Source organism: Vicugna pacos, chromosome 10, assembly GCF_048564905.1.
Source record: "Vicugna pacos chromosome 10, VicPac4, whole genome shotgun sequence".
Lineage (NCBI taxonomy): Eukaryota > Metazoa > Chordata > Mammalia > Artiodactyla > Camelidae > Vicugna > Vicugna pacos.
In genome coordinates, this window is record NC_132996.1 from 52,804,155 (window position 1) to 52,822,451 (window position 18,297).

General features: G+C 43.4%; 1 protein-coding gene across 1 annotated transcript; it reads right to left on the reverse strand.

Moving 5' to 3' along the window:
- Nucleotides 1-2,327: 2,327 nt before the first annotated feature.
- COMMD9 (COMM domain containing 9) lies at nt 2,328-18,065 on the reverse strand. The gene is made up of 6 exons (XM_006216853.4): nt 17,997-18,065; nt 8,381-8,506; nt 6,416-6,555; nt 5,040-5,074; nt 4,112-4,215; nt 2,328-3,126 (listed from the first exon to the last, which is right to left on the reverse strand). Exons 1-6 carry the CDS (start codon nt 18,045-18,047, stop codon nt 2,986-2,988), a joined length of 597 nt encoding a protein of 198 aa, XP_006216915.2. The 5' UTR covers nt 18,048-18,065; the 3' UTR covers nt 2,328-2,985.
- Nucleotides 18,066-18,297: the final 232 nt, after the last annotated feature.

Sequence of the window (18,297 nt, forward strand, 5' to 3'; positions counted from 1 at the left end):
ACGACGCTCCCCTGACTTCAGCGGGGTAAGGTGATGAGACGGTAAGGTATTTTGCAGAATGTTTCACACGCCTTCTAATGCCACACAGGTGATGAGGTTTGTCACAGAAAAGGTGCCAAGATGGCGCATGCGTTACTACTCGTAGCTCCTATTTGTAAGTACAAACCAATTTAGGCAGAAAGGAATCTGGTTCAGACATTGGGGACAGTAGTTACCAGAGCTCAGCTAAAATATCCCATCTTTCTTCCTTCCTGGCATACGAAGGACTGATGTTCTCTGCACTCTTTGAAGTTGGATGTGACCATGTGACCGGCCTGTCCCTCCTGGGCAGAAGCTCTAAGTGTAGGCGTGCAATCCACCATATTCCCTTGTCCTGCCTCCATGACTGGGGAGGCATGGGTTGAGATGAAGATTCCACCGTCCTTGGCCCCTTAGTGACTCCGGTGAGCAGAGAACTTGCTCCCGGTCCGCTACCTGCATTGGCTGGGTCGCGAAAATAAACTTGTGGTGTAAAAGCGTCTGCAACCTTGGGGCTCTTTGTTACCATAGCATAACCTTGCACTGACTACATTTTCTTATTTTCTGTATTCTTGATGCTCGGGCATTTGGGGCCTTGATCCTGGAGAGAATGACCTCCTAAGGCTAGCTGATTCCTAGAGGCAGCAAACAGCTCCTCTGAGAACATGCCTTTGCTACACAAACCAACCATAACCTAGCCACACCCCCAACCATGTCTTCTATCAAACTCACACACCCAGCCGGGATTCCCTCTGCCCTGAACCACCCCAGGACCAGATGCTGGACAATGAGGGGCCACCCTGCAGCCCAGGTCCTGCCCAAATCACCTAAACTAGCCCATCCCATGCTCACTCAGCATACCTACTCTGCCTCCGCCATTCCTTCCTGTGAGAAGTCCAATCAAGGCTTCGGGCCATGCTACTTCCTCGTCTTCCCTGCCTCCTGGCCGCCCTGGTCCTTCCCCATGTGGCCCTGCATGACGTTCCAGGCCTCCCATTTCTAGGGATACGAGTATAAACTTCTTTCTTTATGACAATCATTTTTGTGTTTGCTATCTTACAAATCCTGGTAAAAACAAATCCTGGTTCATTTTAACACAGATGTGGCCCATCCTGATGGCTACACTTGGAGGAAGACTGGGAATGGCATCGGGCACATGATTTTCTCATCCTCCTCCCAGAACCCGTGGGTCCTGCTTTGCTGTGGGCTAGCCCCTCCTACTGCAGTGGGCTTCTCTCTGTGGGAAAGGGGGACTCAAGTATCTTGGCTTCACTCTCAGAGCCGAAAGGCAGGAGGTGGTCTCTGCTGACAATTCCAGCAGAAAAAGTCATGGTCAAACGTCCTGGGTTCAATCCCCAGTACCTCCATTTAAAAAAAAAAAAGAGTTTGAGGTTTTTTTCTTGACTTCCCTAGTGTTTCACTGGGGGGGTGGGGGGTAGGGGGAGAGCTGAAGTAAGATTTCTCATCTCTACTTCAGTTCCAGTATTTTCCAAATGGAGCTAAAGTCGCAGAACTCCAAGTCCCTTGCAGAGTCCTGTGTGGTAGAGAAAGCAAGAGAAATCTGAGCCCGGGTCCTGCTGAGGCCATTTACTCAGCAGGGGACTCAACCTCAATGAGCTGATTTCCTTGTCGATAAAGGGAGGGCAATAACGTTCCCTGCCACACCAGCCCTGTTACAGGAGCTGAGACAACAAATGCAGAGAGCTTTCTCCCTTCCTTCCCGTTAATAGTCAAAGCTAACGTTATCCAGCTCTTCCTACTTGCCGTAACAGGGCTAAGTGCTTTTTGGTACGTTGTATCACTTAATCTCCACAAAAGCTCTACAGAGTAGGTACTATTATTATTTCTATTTAATTTAAAAAAAAAAAAACCCTCGAGTGGGCAGGAATTGAGCCCGAGTGCATCCTCTTAACCCACGGCCCTACCTCCTCCATCCACCTTCCCACCCCATCTGCACACACCACCAAGAAGCCATGAAAACAGCACTGCTGCCGGCTGATCTGGGCGAGGAAGGCGAGAGCCATACCCCGGGCCCCTGTGACGCGTCAGGCACGTGACAGCAATGACCCTGTCTGAGTAAACTCGGGGACCACTTTCATCACAGCTCTTGTAACGAGCATGGCTGACGTCCACCTTGGTTTCTTCCGTTCTGCATGACAGACGAACGTGGACGGTGGCAGGTTACACCGTGGTCATGGGCTCAGCCCGGAATGAGGAAGTGGGGTCAGCTTTATGAATGAGAGGCAGCACTGGCTGAAGGCAGTGACCCAGGCTAAGGGCAGAGCTACAGAAGCATGACCAGAATCATCTAGCTTTTAGAACTGTTATTTATTTCCAGTCCCTCCCACTTCCTCCCCTTGAGTGGCTGCATTACATCAAGGAAGGGGCTTCTGGCTTCTGGCTTCTGAAAGAGAGAATGAGCTCCCATTTCAGACTTCCTATCTGGGCAGGTGGTCCAGCAGGGCCGGGGGAGCTCGGGAAGGCTCTGGACTCAGGGCAGGGTGGGCACCCCGTGGAGACCCTGCCCTGCGGGATCCGCTGGGCTGCTCCAACAGAAATGCAGGAACAGCTGGCATCACCTGCTTGATTCCCTGCACGTGTTCCAGAGCTGGAACTAATCAGTGCTGATGCTGGAGAGGACTTATTAAGACAAGTGCCACAATATGGGCCTGAATTTTTCAATCAGCCGGGCAGAGGCGGATGACGAAGCAAAGCCTCCCTCTCACCGCCGTGGTGGTGACTAAGTCCCACCCAGGAGCCTTTCAAAGAGAGCGGCTTCTGCTCCTCAGCTTCGGAAGGAGGGAGAAAATGAGGGAGGAGAACGGCACGGGGGCCTGGCTGCTTCCTCCTGGTCCAGCTGTGCCTCCTGGATGGCGGGTCCCTGGCCCCGGCCCCTGCCGTGGGTGGTGGCTGGGGGACAGCCACCTGTGGGAGGCACAGTGCCCACGAGCAGCCGGGCAGCCATGCTCACTTGCTGGCCACGGCAGAGAGCTGGTCTCGGATGCGGCCCAGCCCGTCTAACATCGTGTCCAGCGTCTCCTTACTCAGCTCCACGGTGACCGTGGACACGGGGGGTTTGTCCCCACACAGACTGGGATCTTCCTGGATCTGGAAAGAGAACACTCTCTCAGAGTCAAAGCTGCCTCTCTTCAACCTGCGAGCCCTGCCTGGTCTGGTGAACCTCTGAAGAGAGGCTCTTTGCTCAGAGTCCTAGCCATCATCAAACGGGGAGAGGTGAGGAGATGTCTCAGGAGCTCAGGGCAGGGATCAGAGACGCCCAGGCTCACCTGCCCTGCAGCCCCCACCTCTCAGCATCCGAGTGAGAAAACACTACCTGGGTTCATGCTGGTACTTTAGGCCCTGGGCAAGGGGCACACTGACGCCACGGGGATGCAGGGAAAATAGTGCACTCTCTAGTTACATGTATTTGTGTCTTGTTTTGTTTTAAAGTAAGCCTTACTGGTGGTTAAAAACTTAGCTGTTAGATGCACCCTTATTTTTTCATTTTCTCACAGGCGTTGAGTTTCAGGAATCTGGTTAAGTGAAGACAGCATTATGTTACTGAGTTTGAACTAAGCAAACCCTAAATATGAGTACATGGCTTAAAAAGATTCCTGAGAAGGACTGTGAAGTGAAGGTAACAGCATGGGGACAGGAGACTGCAGAGCTGACCCTCCTACGGGTCACAGGAGCCTGGGTCAGCAAGCCACAGCAGCGACAGCCCGCTGCTCGCGGACAGGAGGTCGGCTAGAACGCGCCGCAGTCACCGAGGCTGCCATCGGAAACAGGAACGCTTGCTCCTGTAAAGCCCAGCTGTCCCCAGGTGTCTGAGGGCACCTGTGGGTACTGGAAAGTTACTTTTAACATTGACGTTTTATGTCTGCCTTATCACTTTAAAATTTCTACTTTCAGCAGATGTTTTACTATGACTGTATGATTTTAATACAGTAACACACATATACTTCCTAAATAAACACTGCATTTGAGAGTGCTACATTTTTTAAATTTATGGGGTTAGGGGTCCTCAAACTTGGGAGACTGGCATTTTTGCTGGCCCCTTCTCTCCCCCTGATGAGCATGACTGCGGACGTACCTTCATCTGGAGCAGGCAGGTGGGCACGGCCATGCGGCTGACGCTGTCTGAGGAGGTTTTGATGTCCACCCTCCAGTCCAGGTCGACCAGGCGCGGCAGAGAGACTGTGGACGGGACAGCTCGGCTCAGTGCCCGTACCACCTGTGCTCTCAAGCCTTTACCCAGTGACAGGCAGCTTTAACGGCTGCACTCGCGTGGTCCACACAGCAAGTCTCTGAGGGGGACAGACAGGCGGGGCGCAGACCTCACAGCAAGCCCCGCGCCTTCCTGACTACGGCTCTGTGCCCCTGCACTCAGTCCGGATTCGTGGTGGGCAGCACCTCCGGGCTTCTGCCTGAACACAACCCCTCCAGATGTCAGGACGCGACCCGACGGAGACAAATGAGGCTGTGGCCTGAGTCTTAGAAAACGTAGTTTTGACAATAGCAGGAAAAGTTTTTGTTTGAGAGAGAAACAAACGTGGCTTGCATACAGGTTCTACCACCTGTCTCCCCTCTGAGCCTCTGTCTGCTCATCTGCAAAATGGGAATGATTGCAGCCTAGCTCCCAGGGTCGTGGGGAGGACCAACTGAGATGATGCAGGGAGAGTTCTGCGGCCCGGTGACTGGCCCAGAGTGAGCTTGGTGACCGTTTATAAAACACCTACTTTTATTCAATGTTTCACACTAAATTCAATTATGGTTAATTTGTTTTTTAATGGAAATGTAGTTACTTTCTGCTTTGGATTTTTTTTTAAACATGGTTATATTATATTTTATAATCAGAAAAAAATTTTTAAGTGGAATTAAAAAGAAAAACATAAACACTGTTGGGTTTGGGACTAGGTAATTGACTTTGATTTTAGTTAAAAACTCTAGCCACCTGGCAGATTTATAGCTGGGGCTGGGGAGGAGGGGTAGGGGGAAAAGGCAGGCTTCCTGGTACTCACTCTGATTTGTCTGGGCTTCACCTCTCCAAGTAGATCTGTTAAGGAGGGAAAGATGAGAAAAATAAAATGGAAAAGGGATAAAAGTTGAGTCTTCTGATAATGAGAGAGTCCTGTGGGCCTGGGCGTCTAACCCACCTCCTGACAGGAAAGGACCACAAAGACACCTCCCTCCCGGAAACAGTTTTTTGATGGTTTTACAAAACTGAGTGATGTTAAGACCCTAAGTGCTCTGAGTTTCCGTGGCTTAGGAAAAGAAACAAGAAAAAAAAGGCTGAATGCATTGTAATCTCATTGTGCTGTGGTTCTCAGAGACAAAACAAAAGGTCAACTTATCCTCTTTTTATTGAGCATCTACTACATAAAGTACGGCATCTTATGCAAAACACATCCAAACAGGCCTGTCTTATGCTACGGCAAATCACGCCACAGTGCGATGCCAAGCAGAGTCAGAGTAAAATGTGGTCATGGAGGAGAAAGTTTCTAAATAAACAACGAAAACCTTGGTAAGTATCATTACTACCGGTTATTATATCAGGGAGATCTGTTCAAGCCTGCTGCTAACCAGCAGTTAATCAGTTCTGCTTAAACTGTATTCTATCTAAAAGGATTTGCCCAGCCAGAAAATGTACAGATAATTCACGAAAGAAAAAAAAATAACCAATAACGTCTGAAAAAGATATTTGACGTCACTAATATCAAAGATACATAGATTGAAATGAGGTACCATTTGCCATCTGTGAAACTGGAAATAAAAGTAAAAAACAAAAATCCCTCAGTGCTGGGAGCAGGGACTCATGTCCTACTTCGGGAGAAGGAGCTGGTGCAATCTCTTCGATGGCCAACTTGATAAAAAAAAAAAGCCAAAGCCTCGAGATTACCACTAACCAGTAAGGAAATAATTAAGCACAATGTGGGCAAAGTTTCCTCAATAAAGTGTTCACTAAAGTGAAAACTGCCAGTAGCCTAAGTGTCTGATATGAGGAATTTCTTAATTAAATTATACATGATTTCTTCATATAAGGTAATATATTTAACCATTAAAAAAGATATTGAAGGTCAGCATTTATCGTCCTGAAATATCATTAATCTTAATACCGTTAACTGAAAACAAGCAGGTTATAAAACGGCACGACCCCATTGTGTTAAAATCAAAAACAAAACACCAAGCTATCGCTATACGTGTAAGTGGAAGAAGAAACCAGCCCTGAGAGGTTTTCCGTTATGGAGTTAATCCTGCTCACCCTCTGGGTGGTGGGATTATGGTTTCCTTCTTTTGGCTTACCTGTGCTTGCTTTTCAAGGATGAGCATATTTTTTCTAGAACAGGAATTAAAAATATGAGCATTACAAGGAACTCTCAAGAAATTAGTAACTTACACGTGTTCTAGGATGATTTTTGTCAGCAAGTTTTTGAGGTTTTGGTGGAAATTTTCAGGAAAGAGAGCCAGAATCGCCTCGGCGGAGGTCAGGTCATGGAACGCCACCAGCCTGGTGAGGCGGTGCAGGGCCTGGAGCAGCTGCGGGATGGACAGGGAGCCCTGGGCGATGAGCAGTGGGATGGGAGGCAGGCGACAGGGCTCCATCCCACTCCCCCCACCCCCCGCCACAGCCGGTTGGGAAGGGGGCCTGCCATGTCCCGCCACAGTCATTCAAACTGAGTCCCATGAGTCCAGAGCCCACGGGCATGGACGCTGATGCACCCGTGCCCTGGCCTGCCCCCAAGTTCACCTGCTGCTTTAGAAGACAGATGTAGCTGCCTGACAGAGGGAGCTGTCAACCTGCCAGGAAGTCTCTGCTTGGGGGCAGAAGGTTAGTAACTCCCCTTTCCTTGTGCACAGACTGACCTGAAGCTAACTGTCTCGCTTGTTCCCCTGGTAATGTGAGAGCAGCGGAAAGTCAGCTGAGTTACTAGGCAACGCTGCATCAGTCTCCGCCTCTGGACCAGGAGGCCGGTGTAAACACCGGGTCCCAAGCTCCGGGTTCCCTGAGTGTGGCCGCACATTCCTCGCCAGCACCTAAGCTGTGCTTACTCAGCTGTCGCTAGAGGTACCGGCTCCTGTAGAGTTCGGGCTTCTAATCCAGGGTGTGTGTGGAGCGTCCTGTCACTGTGCCTAGGCTGTCCCCTGGAAGGGCCAGGAGAATAAACAGCTCCGGGCCCGCTCGGCGGATGCCCTGTGAAGGAGCTGCCCTGCTAGGATGCTGGGTCCCGCCCCGAGTCCTTCTGAGTGACCCTGTAGCCAGGCGTGGCCTGTGCTTGTCCTGTGAGTCTAGCACTGCTGAGCTGAGCCTAAGAAGACTCTCCGCAGGGAACTCGCTGTGCCTTAGGGCTTTCTCGGGTGACATGGGAGGTTGCTCAGCTCAGAAAAGCACAATCCAGAGGTGACAGGACGTTAACCCTCCACTGGTGAGGGATGGGAGTTAGTGGATAAAGGCCCCACCCTCCCTGCCTTCAAGGTGACAATGCTGAGGTGTGTTCCACGTGGTTTCCTCCAGGATCCCAAGTGCAGGCGCCCCCACCAGTGACCGCTCATGAACATACCCTTTAATCAGCTCGTCTCTCCCCCCCATTTGATTTGCCTCACTCCTTCCTTTGTGCTTTCTAGAATCACCTCCCAATTAACTACCTGCAGCCAAGTCTTTGACTCAGGGTTTACTTTTGGGAAACCCAAACCAAGTCTCCAACTCACTTCCATAATCTTGCTTCTGCCTTTTCCTGTTCTATAGCTGACTTCAATGAGCAAAGTTCCAGATTTAAAGTAATGATAATAATGACAAAATATCCCTGTCTGGATGAATCCCTGTTCTAGAAATACAGTTGCCCTGGAAAGGTAAGGCGGTGGGTGCTGCATAACCTGGGCCAACTCCCTCCTCCTCTTGGCCACCAACTGAGCTCAGGTGAGGTCCAACAGCACGTCCTCCCTAATCACACTCAGACCTCAGAGCTTCCATGCAGAGAGCCCTGCAGAGTCTGCCGAAGCTACCCAGCCAACAACTCATCGGCACTAGCAAGTTACAGGCCAGGAAAGAAAATCACAGAATGTTTGGCTTTTGTCCACGCTGTCTAGGTAACAAGTCTGAAAAGGAAATGGTCAGGCGCTCTGATTCTGGGTATAGTTTTCCCATCCATGCCTCATTTATCACTAGGAAGAAAAGGTTCAAAGACAAGAGCTTTTAAGTTCATCGACATTTGAAAAAAAAAAAGAGATCTATTTTAAGTTCGCTATGATGTCAACAGACGTTCCGGGGGAAAATTTCCTTGGACGTGGCAACGACAGGGACGTCAAGGAAGAGACTAATGGGCGGAGAAGCCAGTGGCCAGGAGTCACTTCTGACCACACTTACTTGTTCTGCCTCCTCCTGGGTCACGGACAAGCTGGAACACGTAACATCCAAGAGTTGTTTCGAGTCAAGGGCTGATCTGGAAAAGCTCTCTTGGCACAGCTGTCTGACAACGTCTTTTGAAGAGGCCTATGATTAATTCACAAATGGAAAAAACAAAAACAAAAAACAAATTCAGACTCTAAAAATACATGTTTTAGAACATAATACCATCTCAGTCATGGTGTGACACCTTTGAGACTCAAGATTTAAAGAAGCGTGGGACGAGTCCATCTCTGGGAAGATGGAGCAGATGTACTTTTCCTTATTTTTCCTGCTGAGCACAACTAAGCACACTGGGCAAATACAGAAAACAAATATAGGATGACTTTTATAGGGGGAGGGGAGAAAATGGACCCACTAAGGACCTCATCCTCATGACCAAGGAAGGACATGGTGGTGAGTTCCCCGGGTTTTCTTCCTGTTCGTATATCCCAGACTTCCAGCTGAAGAAGGCCACCCAGAATGTCAATGGGTGAAAACAAACAAACTCCAACAAATATTTGCTCTCCCTAGCCAAAGAACAAGAAAGGGAGGGCTTAGGAAGACAGCAAACTTTTAGACAATAACTGCTCTACTCCACTGAAATACCACACGCACACACACACACACACACACACAAAACTGTGGCCCCACTCCCACCTATGTCAGCAAAGGCTAAGGGGGGACACAGACTTCTCCCCTTGTGAGGCTGCAACAAGGCATTTGAACACTCTCTTCAGCATGGCGTCAGAGAAGGCCAAGGAGGGAGAGCTGGACCTCCACCCCCACCAGTGGGTAACAAGTTCCATCGCCTCATGGTATCAGTGGAAACTACGTGGAGTCAGAACTTCTACCCCTGCCCAGTAGTAACAAGGAACCACTACTTCTGGGTGTCAACCAAGTAGGGAAGCTGGCCTTTTATCTCTACTTGGTAGTGTGAAGCAGCAATCCCCTTGAGCCCCTCCCCAACTTGAGCAGTGTCAGAGAAAGCCAGCCAAAATAGAAGAATTAAGTTAAGATCCAGAGTCTCAGAACATAATAGGAAAATGTTCACACGTCAACTGAAAATCAGTCAAAAACCAGAAAGGCCCCGAACTGAAAGAAAAAAGACAGTCATTAGATGCCAACATCAAAACAACAGATGTTAAATTTATCTGTCAAAGATTACAAAGCAGCCATGGTAAAAATGCTTCAACAAGTAATTACAAACATGCTTGAAACAAATAAAAACCCCAAAAGTCTCAGCAAATACACAGAAGATAGAAAGAAAAACAAAATGGAAGTCTTAGAACTGAAAAATACAGTAACTGAAATAAAAAGTTTGGTATATTTGCTCAGGACCAGGATGGAAGGGACAGAGGAAAGTATCAGTGAACTGGAAGACAGAACAACAGAAATTACCCAAACTGAGTAACAGAAAAAATAGAGCAGAAATAATGAACAGAGCCCCAGGGATCTCTGAAACTATAACCAAAAAATCTAACATTCATGCCATTGGAGTCCTAGAAGGAAAGGATAGAGAGGGCAAGATGAAAAAAGTACTCAAAGAAATACTGACTGGAAACTTTCCAATTAGCTAGAGACGTAACTGTATACATTCAAAAACCTAAGCAAACCCTAAATCGGATAAATCCAAAGAAGGCCCATGCCAAGACACATCATAATTAACCTTCTGAAAACAAAAGAAAAAAACCCCTGGAAAACAGTGAGAGGAAAATGATAGCTATTAAGGGAAAACAATTAGAATGACGGCAGATCTCACATCAGAAACCACGGAGGCAAGAAGGAAGTGGCACAATATTTTTCAGATGCTGAAAGAAAAGAACCATTAACCTGGAATCTATAGCCAGCAAGAATATTCTTCAGGAATGATGAGGAAATCTACACATTCTCAAACAAAGGGAAACTAAGAAAATGTGTCACAAGACCTACCGTAAAAGAATGGCTAAAAGAAGTTTTCTTACCAGGAAGGAAATGATAAAGAAATCTTAGAGCAACAGGAAGAAAGAACACAACAAGCAAAAATATGGGTAAATACAGTAGGTTTCCCTTCTCCTCTTACATTTCTAAATTTACTTGAAAGTTGAAACAAAAATTATACCACTGTCTGATGTGGCTCTAAATGTATGTAGAGATATATTTAAGACAATTATATTATACATAAGGGTAGGACTCTAAAGGGACGACTTCATCCTACCTGGTAAAATGATGACACCGATAGATTGTGACATTATGTAAATAAATGTAATAAGTTGAACAACCACTACAGAGGTTATAAAGAGAGACGCATTTGAAAACCCTACAGATAGATCAAAATGTAATTCCAAAAATGGTCAAATGGTCAAATAATCCACAGGAAAGCAGTAAAAAGTAAACAAAGAGAAAAAATAGAAAATAAAGAAATTAAATGGCAGACTTCAGCTCTAACATTTCGATAATTACATTGGCTCTCAGTGGTCTAACTGCACCAATTAAAAGACAGAAACTGTCTATGTCTAAAACTATGACTCAGTTAAATGCTGTCTACAAGAAACTCCCTTCAAATTAACTTTACAGGACAGATTGAAAGTAAAAAGATATATCATGCAAACATTAATCAGGAAAGTAAGAGTGGCTACATTAATATCAGATAAAGTAGACTTCACAGCAGAGGTAACTACCAGAGTCAGAGAGGGACATTATATAGCGATGAAAGGTTCTGTCTACCAAGAAGACATCCTAAATATGTATGCACTCAGCAAGAGAGCTGCAAAATATGTGAAGCAAAAACACAGAACTGAAAGGAGAAACTGACAAATCCATAAATAAAGCTGGAGACTTCAACACCCCTCTTCAACACCCCTCAACAACTGATAGAACAACTAGACAGTATTCAACAAGGACACAGAGGAACTCCACAACACCATCAATCAATCTAATTGAAATTTACAGAACACAACCCAGTAGCAACAGAATATACACTCTTTTCAAGTGCTCAGTGAACATATACCAAGATAGATGATATTCTGAGCCATAAAACAGACCTCAACGAATTTAAAAGAACTGAAATTATACAGAGTGTGTTCTCAGTGACCACAGTAGAATCAAACTAAAAATCAGTAAGAGAAAGATGACAAGAACACATCCAAACATTTGGAAACTTAAACAACATATCTCTAAATAATACCTCTAAATAATCCATAGATCAAAGGGGAACTCTCAAGGGAAAGTTAAAAAATTACAATGAATGCATGAAAATGAAAGAAAAACAACACACCAAAATTTGGGGGACAGCGCCAAGATGGTGCTGAGAGGGAAATTTATAGCATTAAATGCATATATTAGAAAAGAGAAAAAGTCTCAAATCAATGATCTAAACTCTCATCTCAAGAACCTAGGAAAACAAGAGAATAATAAATCCAGAGGAAGAAGGAAGGAAATAACAAAGAGCAGACACTAATGAAACTGAAAATAGAAAAAAAGGAGAAATCAATGGAACTAAGAACGGGTTCCCTGAAAATATCAATAAAATTGACAAACTTTCAGCAGAACTGACAAAGTTAAAAAAAGGTGACACAAACTACCAATACCAGGAGTGAAACAAGGCATATCACTACAGATCCTGCAGGTTTCAAAAAAAAAAAAAACTACAACTCTATACGCATAAATTTGATGGCACAAATGAAATTGGATCGATTCCTCAAAAAAAAAACCCCCACAAATTACCACGACTCCCCCAATATGAAACGGATAACTTGAATAGCCCTATAACTATGACAGAAATTGAATTTGTAATTTTAAAACTCCTCCAAAATTTCCAGGCCCAGACAGTTTCACTTGGGAATTCTACCGAATTTTTAAAGAAAGTATTAACTAATTCTAGACAATCTCTTCTAGAAAACAGAAAAAAAGAGAGAACACATACAAATTCATTTCATAAAGTTAGTATTATTCTGATACCAAAATCACAGACTATACAAAATAAGCAAACAAAAGCTACAGACCAATACCCCTCACAAAAATAGATGCAAAGATCCTTAACAAAATACTAGTGAGTAGAATTCAGCAATATATAAAAAGGATTATTCACTATAACCAGGAGGGATTTATTCCAGGGATGCTAAGCTGGTTCAATATTTAAAAATTTATGACGTCTATCCACTTAACAGGCTCAAAAGAAAATCACCAAAGAAAATCAATCAATGCAGAAAAAGGAGTTGACAGAATTCAACATCCACTCCTGATGAAAATGCTCATAAAATTAGGAATAGAGGGAAAAGTCTGTAACTTGATATAATGCATCTACCAAAACAAAAACAAAAACAAAACAAAATCTAGAGATGACATACTTAATGGTGAAAGCTGGGAATAAGGCAATGATGTCTGCTCTCACCATTCTTAATCCACATAGTGCTGAAAGTTCTAGCCACTGAAATAAGGCAAGAAAAAGAAATAAAAGATATGGGGATCAGAAAGGAAGAAGTAAAACTGTCCCTATTTGCAGATAAAATGATTGTCTATGAGAAAGTCCTTAGAAATGTACAAAAAAACTACTAGAATAAGTGAGTTCAGCAGTTTGCAGATCTAAGATACACATAAAAAAACCAGTTGTATTTCTATATACTAACGATGAACACTGGAATTAAAAGTATAATATCATTTGCAATTGCCCCCCCCCCGAAAAGGAGAAAACTTAGGTATAAATCTAACAAAACACGTGCAGGACTTGTATGCTGAAAATTATACCACACAGATAAAAGAAATCAAAGATCTAAATCAATGGGGAGATACATCATGTACATGGATTGGAAGATTGAACACAGTAAGATGTCAATTCACTCCTCAATGATATACAGGTTTCACACAATTCCTATAAAAATCTCAGCAAGATTTTTTAAAGGTATATCCAAGATCATTCTAAAATTTATATAGGAAGGCAAAGGAAGTAACATTTTGATAAAGAATGACATAGGAGGATTCCATCTATCAGATTTCAAGACTTATTATATAGCTGCAGCAATCAGACTGTATGGTATACTCAGAAGGATAAACAAATACATCAATGGAACAAACCAAAGAACCCTGAAATAGACCCACACAAATATGCCCAACTGATTCTTGACAAAATTGCAGAAGCAATTCAATGGAGGAAGAGAGCCTTTTCAACAAATGGTACCGGAACAACTGGACACTCCCAGGCCAAAAAAAAAATCTCAAACTGTCTCACACACCTTATACATAATTAAGGCAAAATTTATCATGGACTTAAATGTAAAATGTTATATAAATGTAGAACTACAAAACTTTTAGGAAAAAATAGGGGGAAATTTGGAGATTTTTACACCAAAAACACAATTCATTAAAAAATCACAATTGATAAAAGGAAACATTTTTGAAAAACTGTATTTTATCAAAATTACAACTTTCTCTGTGTAAAAGCTCCTGTTATGGATTGAACTGTGTCCCCCTAAAATTCATATACTGAAGTCACAACCCCCAGGACCTCAAAAAGTGATCTCATTTAGAAATAGGATTGTTGCAGATATAACTAGTAAAGATGAGGTCATAGGGTGGACCTTAATCCAATACGATTGATGTCCCAATTAAAAGGCGAAATTTAGACACAGAGATGCAAACAGGGAGAACGCCCTGCAAAGATGACTGCAGAGATCTACAAGTCAAGATACACTAAATTGCCAGAAACCAACAGAAGCTAGGGGAGAGGCATGGGAAAAATTGTCCTCAAAGCCCTCAGAAGGAACCAACTTGGCCTACACCTTGATCTCAGACTTCTGGCCTCCAGAACTGTGAGACAATACATTTCTATGTGTAAGCCACCAAGATCGTAGTACTTTGTCACGGCAGACCTAGCAAATTAATACACCCCTATAAAGAGGATGCAAAGATAGCTATATATTAGGAAAGAATATATGCAAATCACGTACCCGACAAAGGACCACTATTTAGAATATATAAAGAAACTCAAAAGTTAAAAAGCAAACAATGCAATTAGAATATGGGCAAAAGATATAAAGAGATATTTTGTTCAAGACTACAGATGGTAAATAAGCATATCAAAAGATGTCTAACATCCAGTCTCTTCAGCAAGTGGTGTTGGGAAAACTGGACGGCAGCATGTAAATCAATGAAGTTGGAACACTCCCTCACACCATACACATAAATAAACTCAAAACGGCTTAAAGACTTAAATATAAGACAAGATACAATAAACTTCTTAGGAGAAAACATAGGCAAAACATTCTGACATAAATCTTAGTTAGCAATGTTCTCCTAGGGCAGTCTACCCAGGCAATAGAAATAGAAGCAAAAATTAACAAGTGGGACCTAATTAAACTTATAAATTTTGCACAGCAAAGGAAACAATAAGAAAAACAAAATGATAACCTACAGAACAGGAGGAAATACTTGCAAATGATGCAACTGACAAAAGCTTAATTTCCAGAATATGTAAACAGCTCATACAACTTAGTAACGAAGAAACAAACAACCCAGTCCAAAAATGGGCAGAAGACCTGCACAGCAGTTCTCCAATGAAGACATACAAATGGCCAACAGGCACATGAAAAAATGCTCAATATCGCTAATTATCAGAGAAATACAAATCAAAATGACAATGGGGTACCACCTCACACCAGTCAGAATGACCATCATTCAAAAGTCCACAAACAATAAATGCTGGAGAGGGTGTGGAGGAAAGGGAACCCTCCAACACTGCTAGTGGGAATGTAGTTTGGTGCAGCTAACAATATGAAGAGTCCTCAAAAAACTAAAAATAGATTACCATATGATCCAGCAACCCTGCTCCTGGGCATATATCCGGAAGGAATTCTAATTTAAGAAGATACATGCACCCCACTGTTCATGGCAATAGCCAAGACATAGAAAAAAGCTAAAAGTACATCCACATATAACTGTATAAAGAAGTTGTGATATATTTATACAATGGAATACTACTCAGCCATTAAAAAAGAATAAAATAATGCCATTCGCAGCAACATGGATGGACCTGGAGATAGTCACTTTAAGTGAAGTAAGCTAGAAAGAGAAAGAAAAATACCATATGATAGCACACATATGTGTAATCTAAAACAAAGATTAAAAGAGAACACTATTGAACTCATCTACAAAACAGAAACAGATTTGCAGACATAGTAAACAATCTTATGGTTACTGAGGGGGAAGGGAGTGGGAAAGGATAAATTTGGGATTTTGAGACCACTATATATAAAAATAGATTAAAAGAAAAACAAGTTTCTCCTGTATAGCACAGGGAACTATATTCAATATCTTGCAATAATCTTTAATGAAAAATATGAAAACAAATATATATATGTATATGCATGACTGGGGCACTGTGCTGTCCACCAGAGACTGACATATTGTAACTGACTACTTCAATTTAAAAAAAAAGATGTCTAATATCATTAACCATTAGGGAAATTCAAATTAAAACCAGAATGATACATACATAAACACCTATCAGAATAGTTCAAATAAAATATAGTGATGCCAACAAAAGCTGGCAAGGATGAGGAGAAACTGGATCATTCATGCACTGCTGTTGGGAATGCAAAGTGGTACAGCATCTCTGGAAAACAGTCAGGCAGTTTAATAATAGTAATTTAAAAAACTCTAAACATACAACCACCAAATGATGCAGAATTGTACTCCTGGGCATTCATTTCAAAGAAATAAAGGCTTAAGTTTATACAAAAACTTGTACACAAATGTCTTTATCAGCTTTAATTGTAATAGAGCTTTATTTGTAATACCAAACAACTGGAAACAACCTAGACGTCATACAATGGAATACTACTCAGGAACAAAAAAGAAAGAACTACTGATACACACAGCATGGATCAATTTCCAGAGAACTGGGCTCAGTGAAAAAAAAAAGCCAATCCCAGAAGGTTACATACTATATGATTCCATTTATATAGCAATCTTGAAATGACAAAATTATAGAAATGAAGAACAGATTAGTGAATGTGAGGTTAAGGGAGGGGAGGGAAGGGGGAAGTGGGTGTAGCTATAAAAAGGCAAACATAAGGAATCCTGTGGCTATGGAAATGTTCTGTATCTTGATTATCAATGTCAGTATCCTGGTTGTGATATCATACTATAGTTCTGCAAGATGTTACCATTAGGGGAAACTGGGTAAAGGGTAAATGGGATCTCTGTATTATACAACTGCCTGTAAATCTATACCTCAAAATTAAAAGTTTATGTAATTAAAAAAAATAAACTACATAGGAAAACAGGAATGAAAATGAATTAACTATTACTACATAATGGCAAACAAAAGAAGCCTGACAAAAAAAGTATGTATGCTGTATTTATCCCATTTATGTGAAGTTCAAACGTGGGAGACATTAAATTGACATATTAGAAGTAAGGATAGTGGTTACTACTGAGGAGAGTGAGGTAAGTAATGAAGAAACAACAGAGACTTCTGCGGTACTGGTAATATTTCATTTTTTCACTGTGATGGCGGTAATAAAAACATTAAATGATGCACTTACGATTTGCACACGTTTCTGTATGTGTGTTACAAATTAATAACAGTAAAAAAAAAGTCTATTAAAGAAAAAAAGTCCACATGACGAATAGGGACTGGGACGGGGTGGGGGGCAGAATGGCTACAATGAGGGTGAAAAGGCACAGGACTGGGAGCTGAGAGTTTTAGGTTTCCAGTCCCAGCTTTGTTACTTCATTTATTAATTCATATAACAGCTATTTATTGAGCACATGCTGTGTGCCAGGTGTTGAGGAAACACTTCTTGGGTAGTTATCTGTGAATAACAGACTAGATGCCTTTAGAAATGGAGAATACAAATGAACACTGGAGAGGTGGGTAAAACAAAAGAAGGAACATTGCATGGACCAATGATGTGATACTGTGTCATGAACTGCCTAATGTAATTAACTCAACCCTCTTCACCTAGAGTTTTAAGAGAAAGATCCCTCATGGATCTCACATTCTTGTGAGAAAGACAGACAACAGGCAAACAGAGGCAAACTGTCAGCAGGTGACAAGTTCTACGAAGGAGGAGAAAGCCGTCGTTTCTTCTACAGGAAAAGTCAGAAATTAAGAAAATAATTCCAATCCCCTAAAAAGCCGTATGAAGTACATCCCTTCCAACCTCACAGGTTTTCAAATGATTGTCAGGAGAGCGTTTTGGCCCTCACATAGGTCAAAGCAAGTACAAACCCCCAGGACTCTGGCGAATATAGAACGCACACTTCACTCAAGGGACGGAAGCAGACGAGACAATCTATAGAGTGCAGGGGGCAACCGGCAACGCGGATCTAGCCATTACCACCCCAATACAGCAGTCCCAAAAGTCAGCCCCACAGATTATTAGCAGGGGACAGCTGTACAGCGCCTTCAGGTCCATTGTCTTCTTTCTCCACCATCCTGTCAAACGATATTAATTTTGTTCCAGCTTTCAAAAAGCTCGGAAAGGCACAACGACTTGCAAGAGGTCACACTGAGAGGTTGGCTCCAAATCAGGGTGCACTTATTCCCAATTCCTGCTTCGTCCAAAGTCTTCAGGACAAATACAAGCCTCACGCTGTCCCCACCCCTCCCATTTACCTTCAGCAAGCTCTGGAGCGCTGCAAAGTTATTAGCCGTCAGCGCGGCCATCTTCCCCGAGTCACGTGATCGAGGCACGCGGAGAAACGCGGTCACGTGGCTCCGGCGGCCGTGCCGGGGCATGCTGGGGGATGTAGTCCTTCAGGGTGGTGGGAGCTGCCGGGGTTGCGACGCTGCAGGATGGGGAGGGGCCTGCTCTTGAGTGGGCTGTTCATCGAGGAGTGGTCATTGTACCCGGCCTATTGGAGTTAAAATGTGGCTGTGCATATTGCAAGTCTTGGAATTTACGCCCCACCCCGCC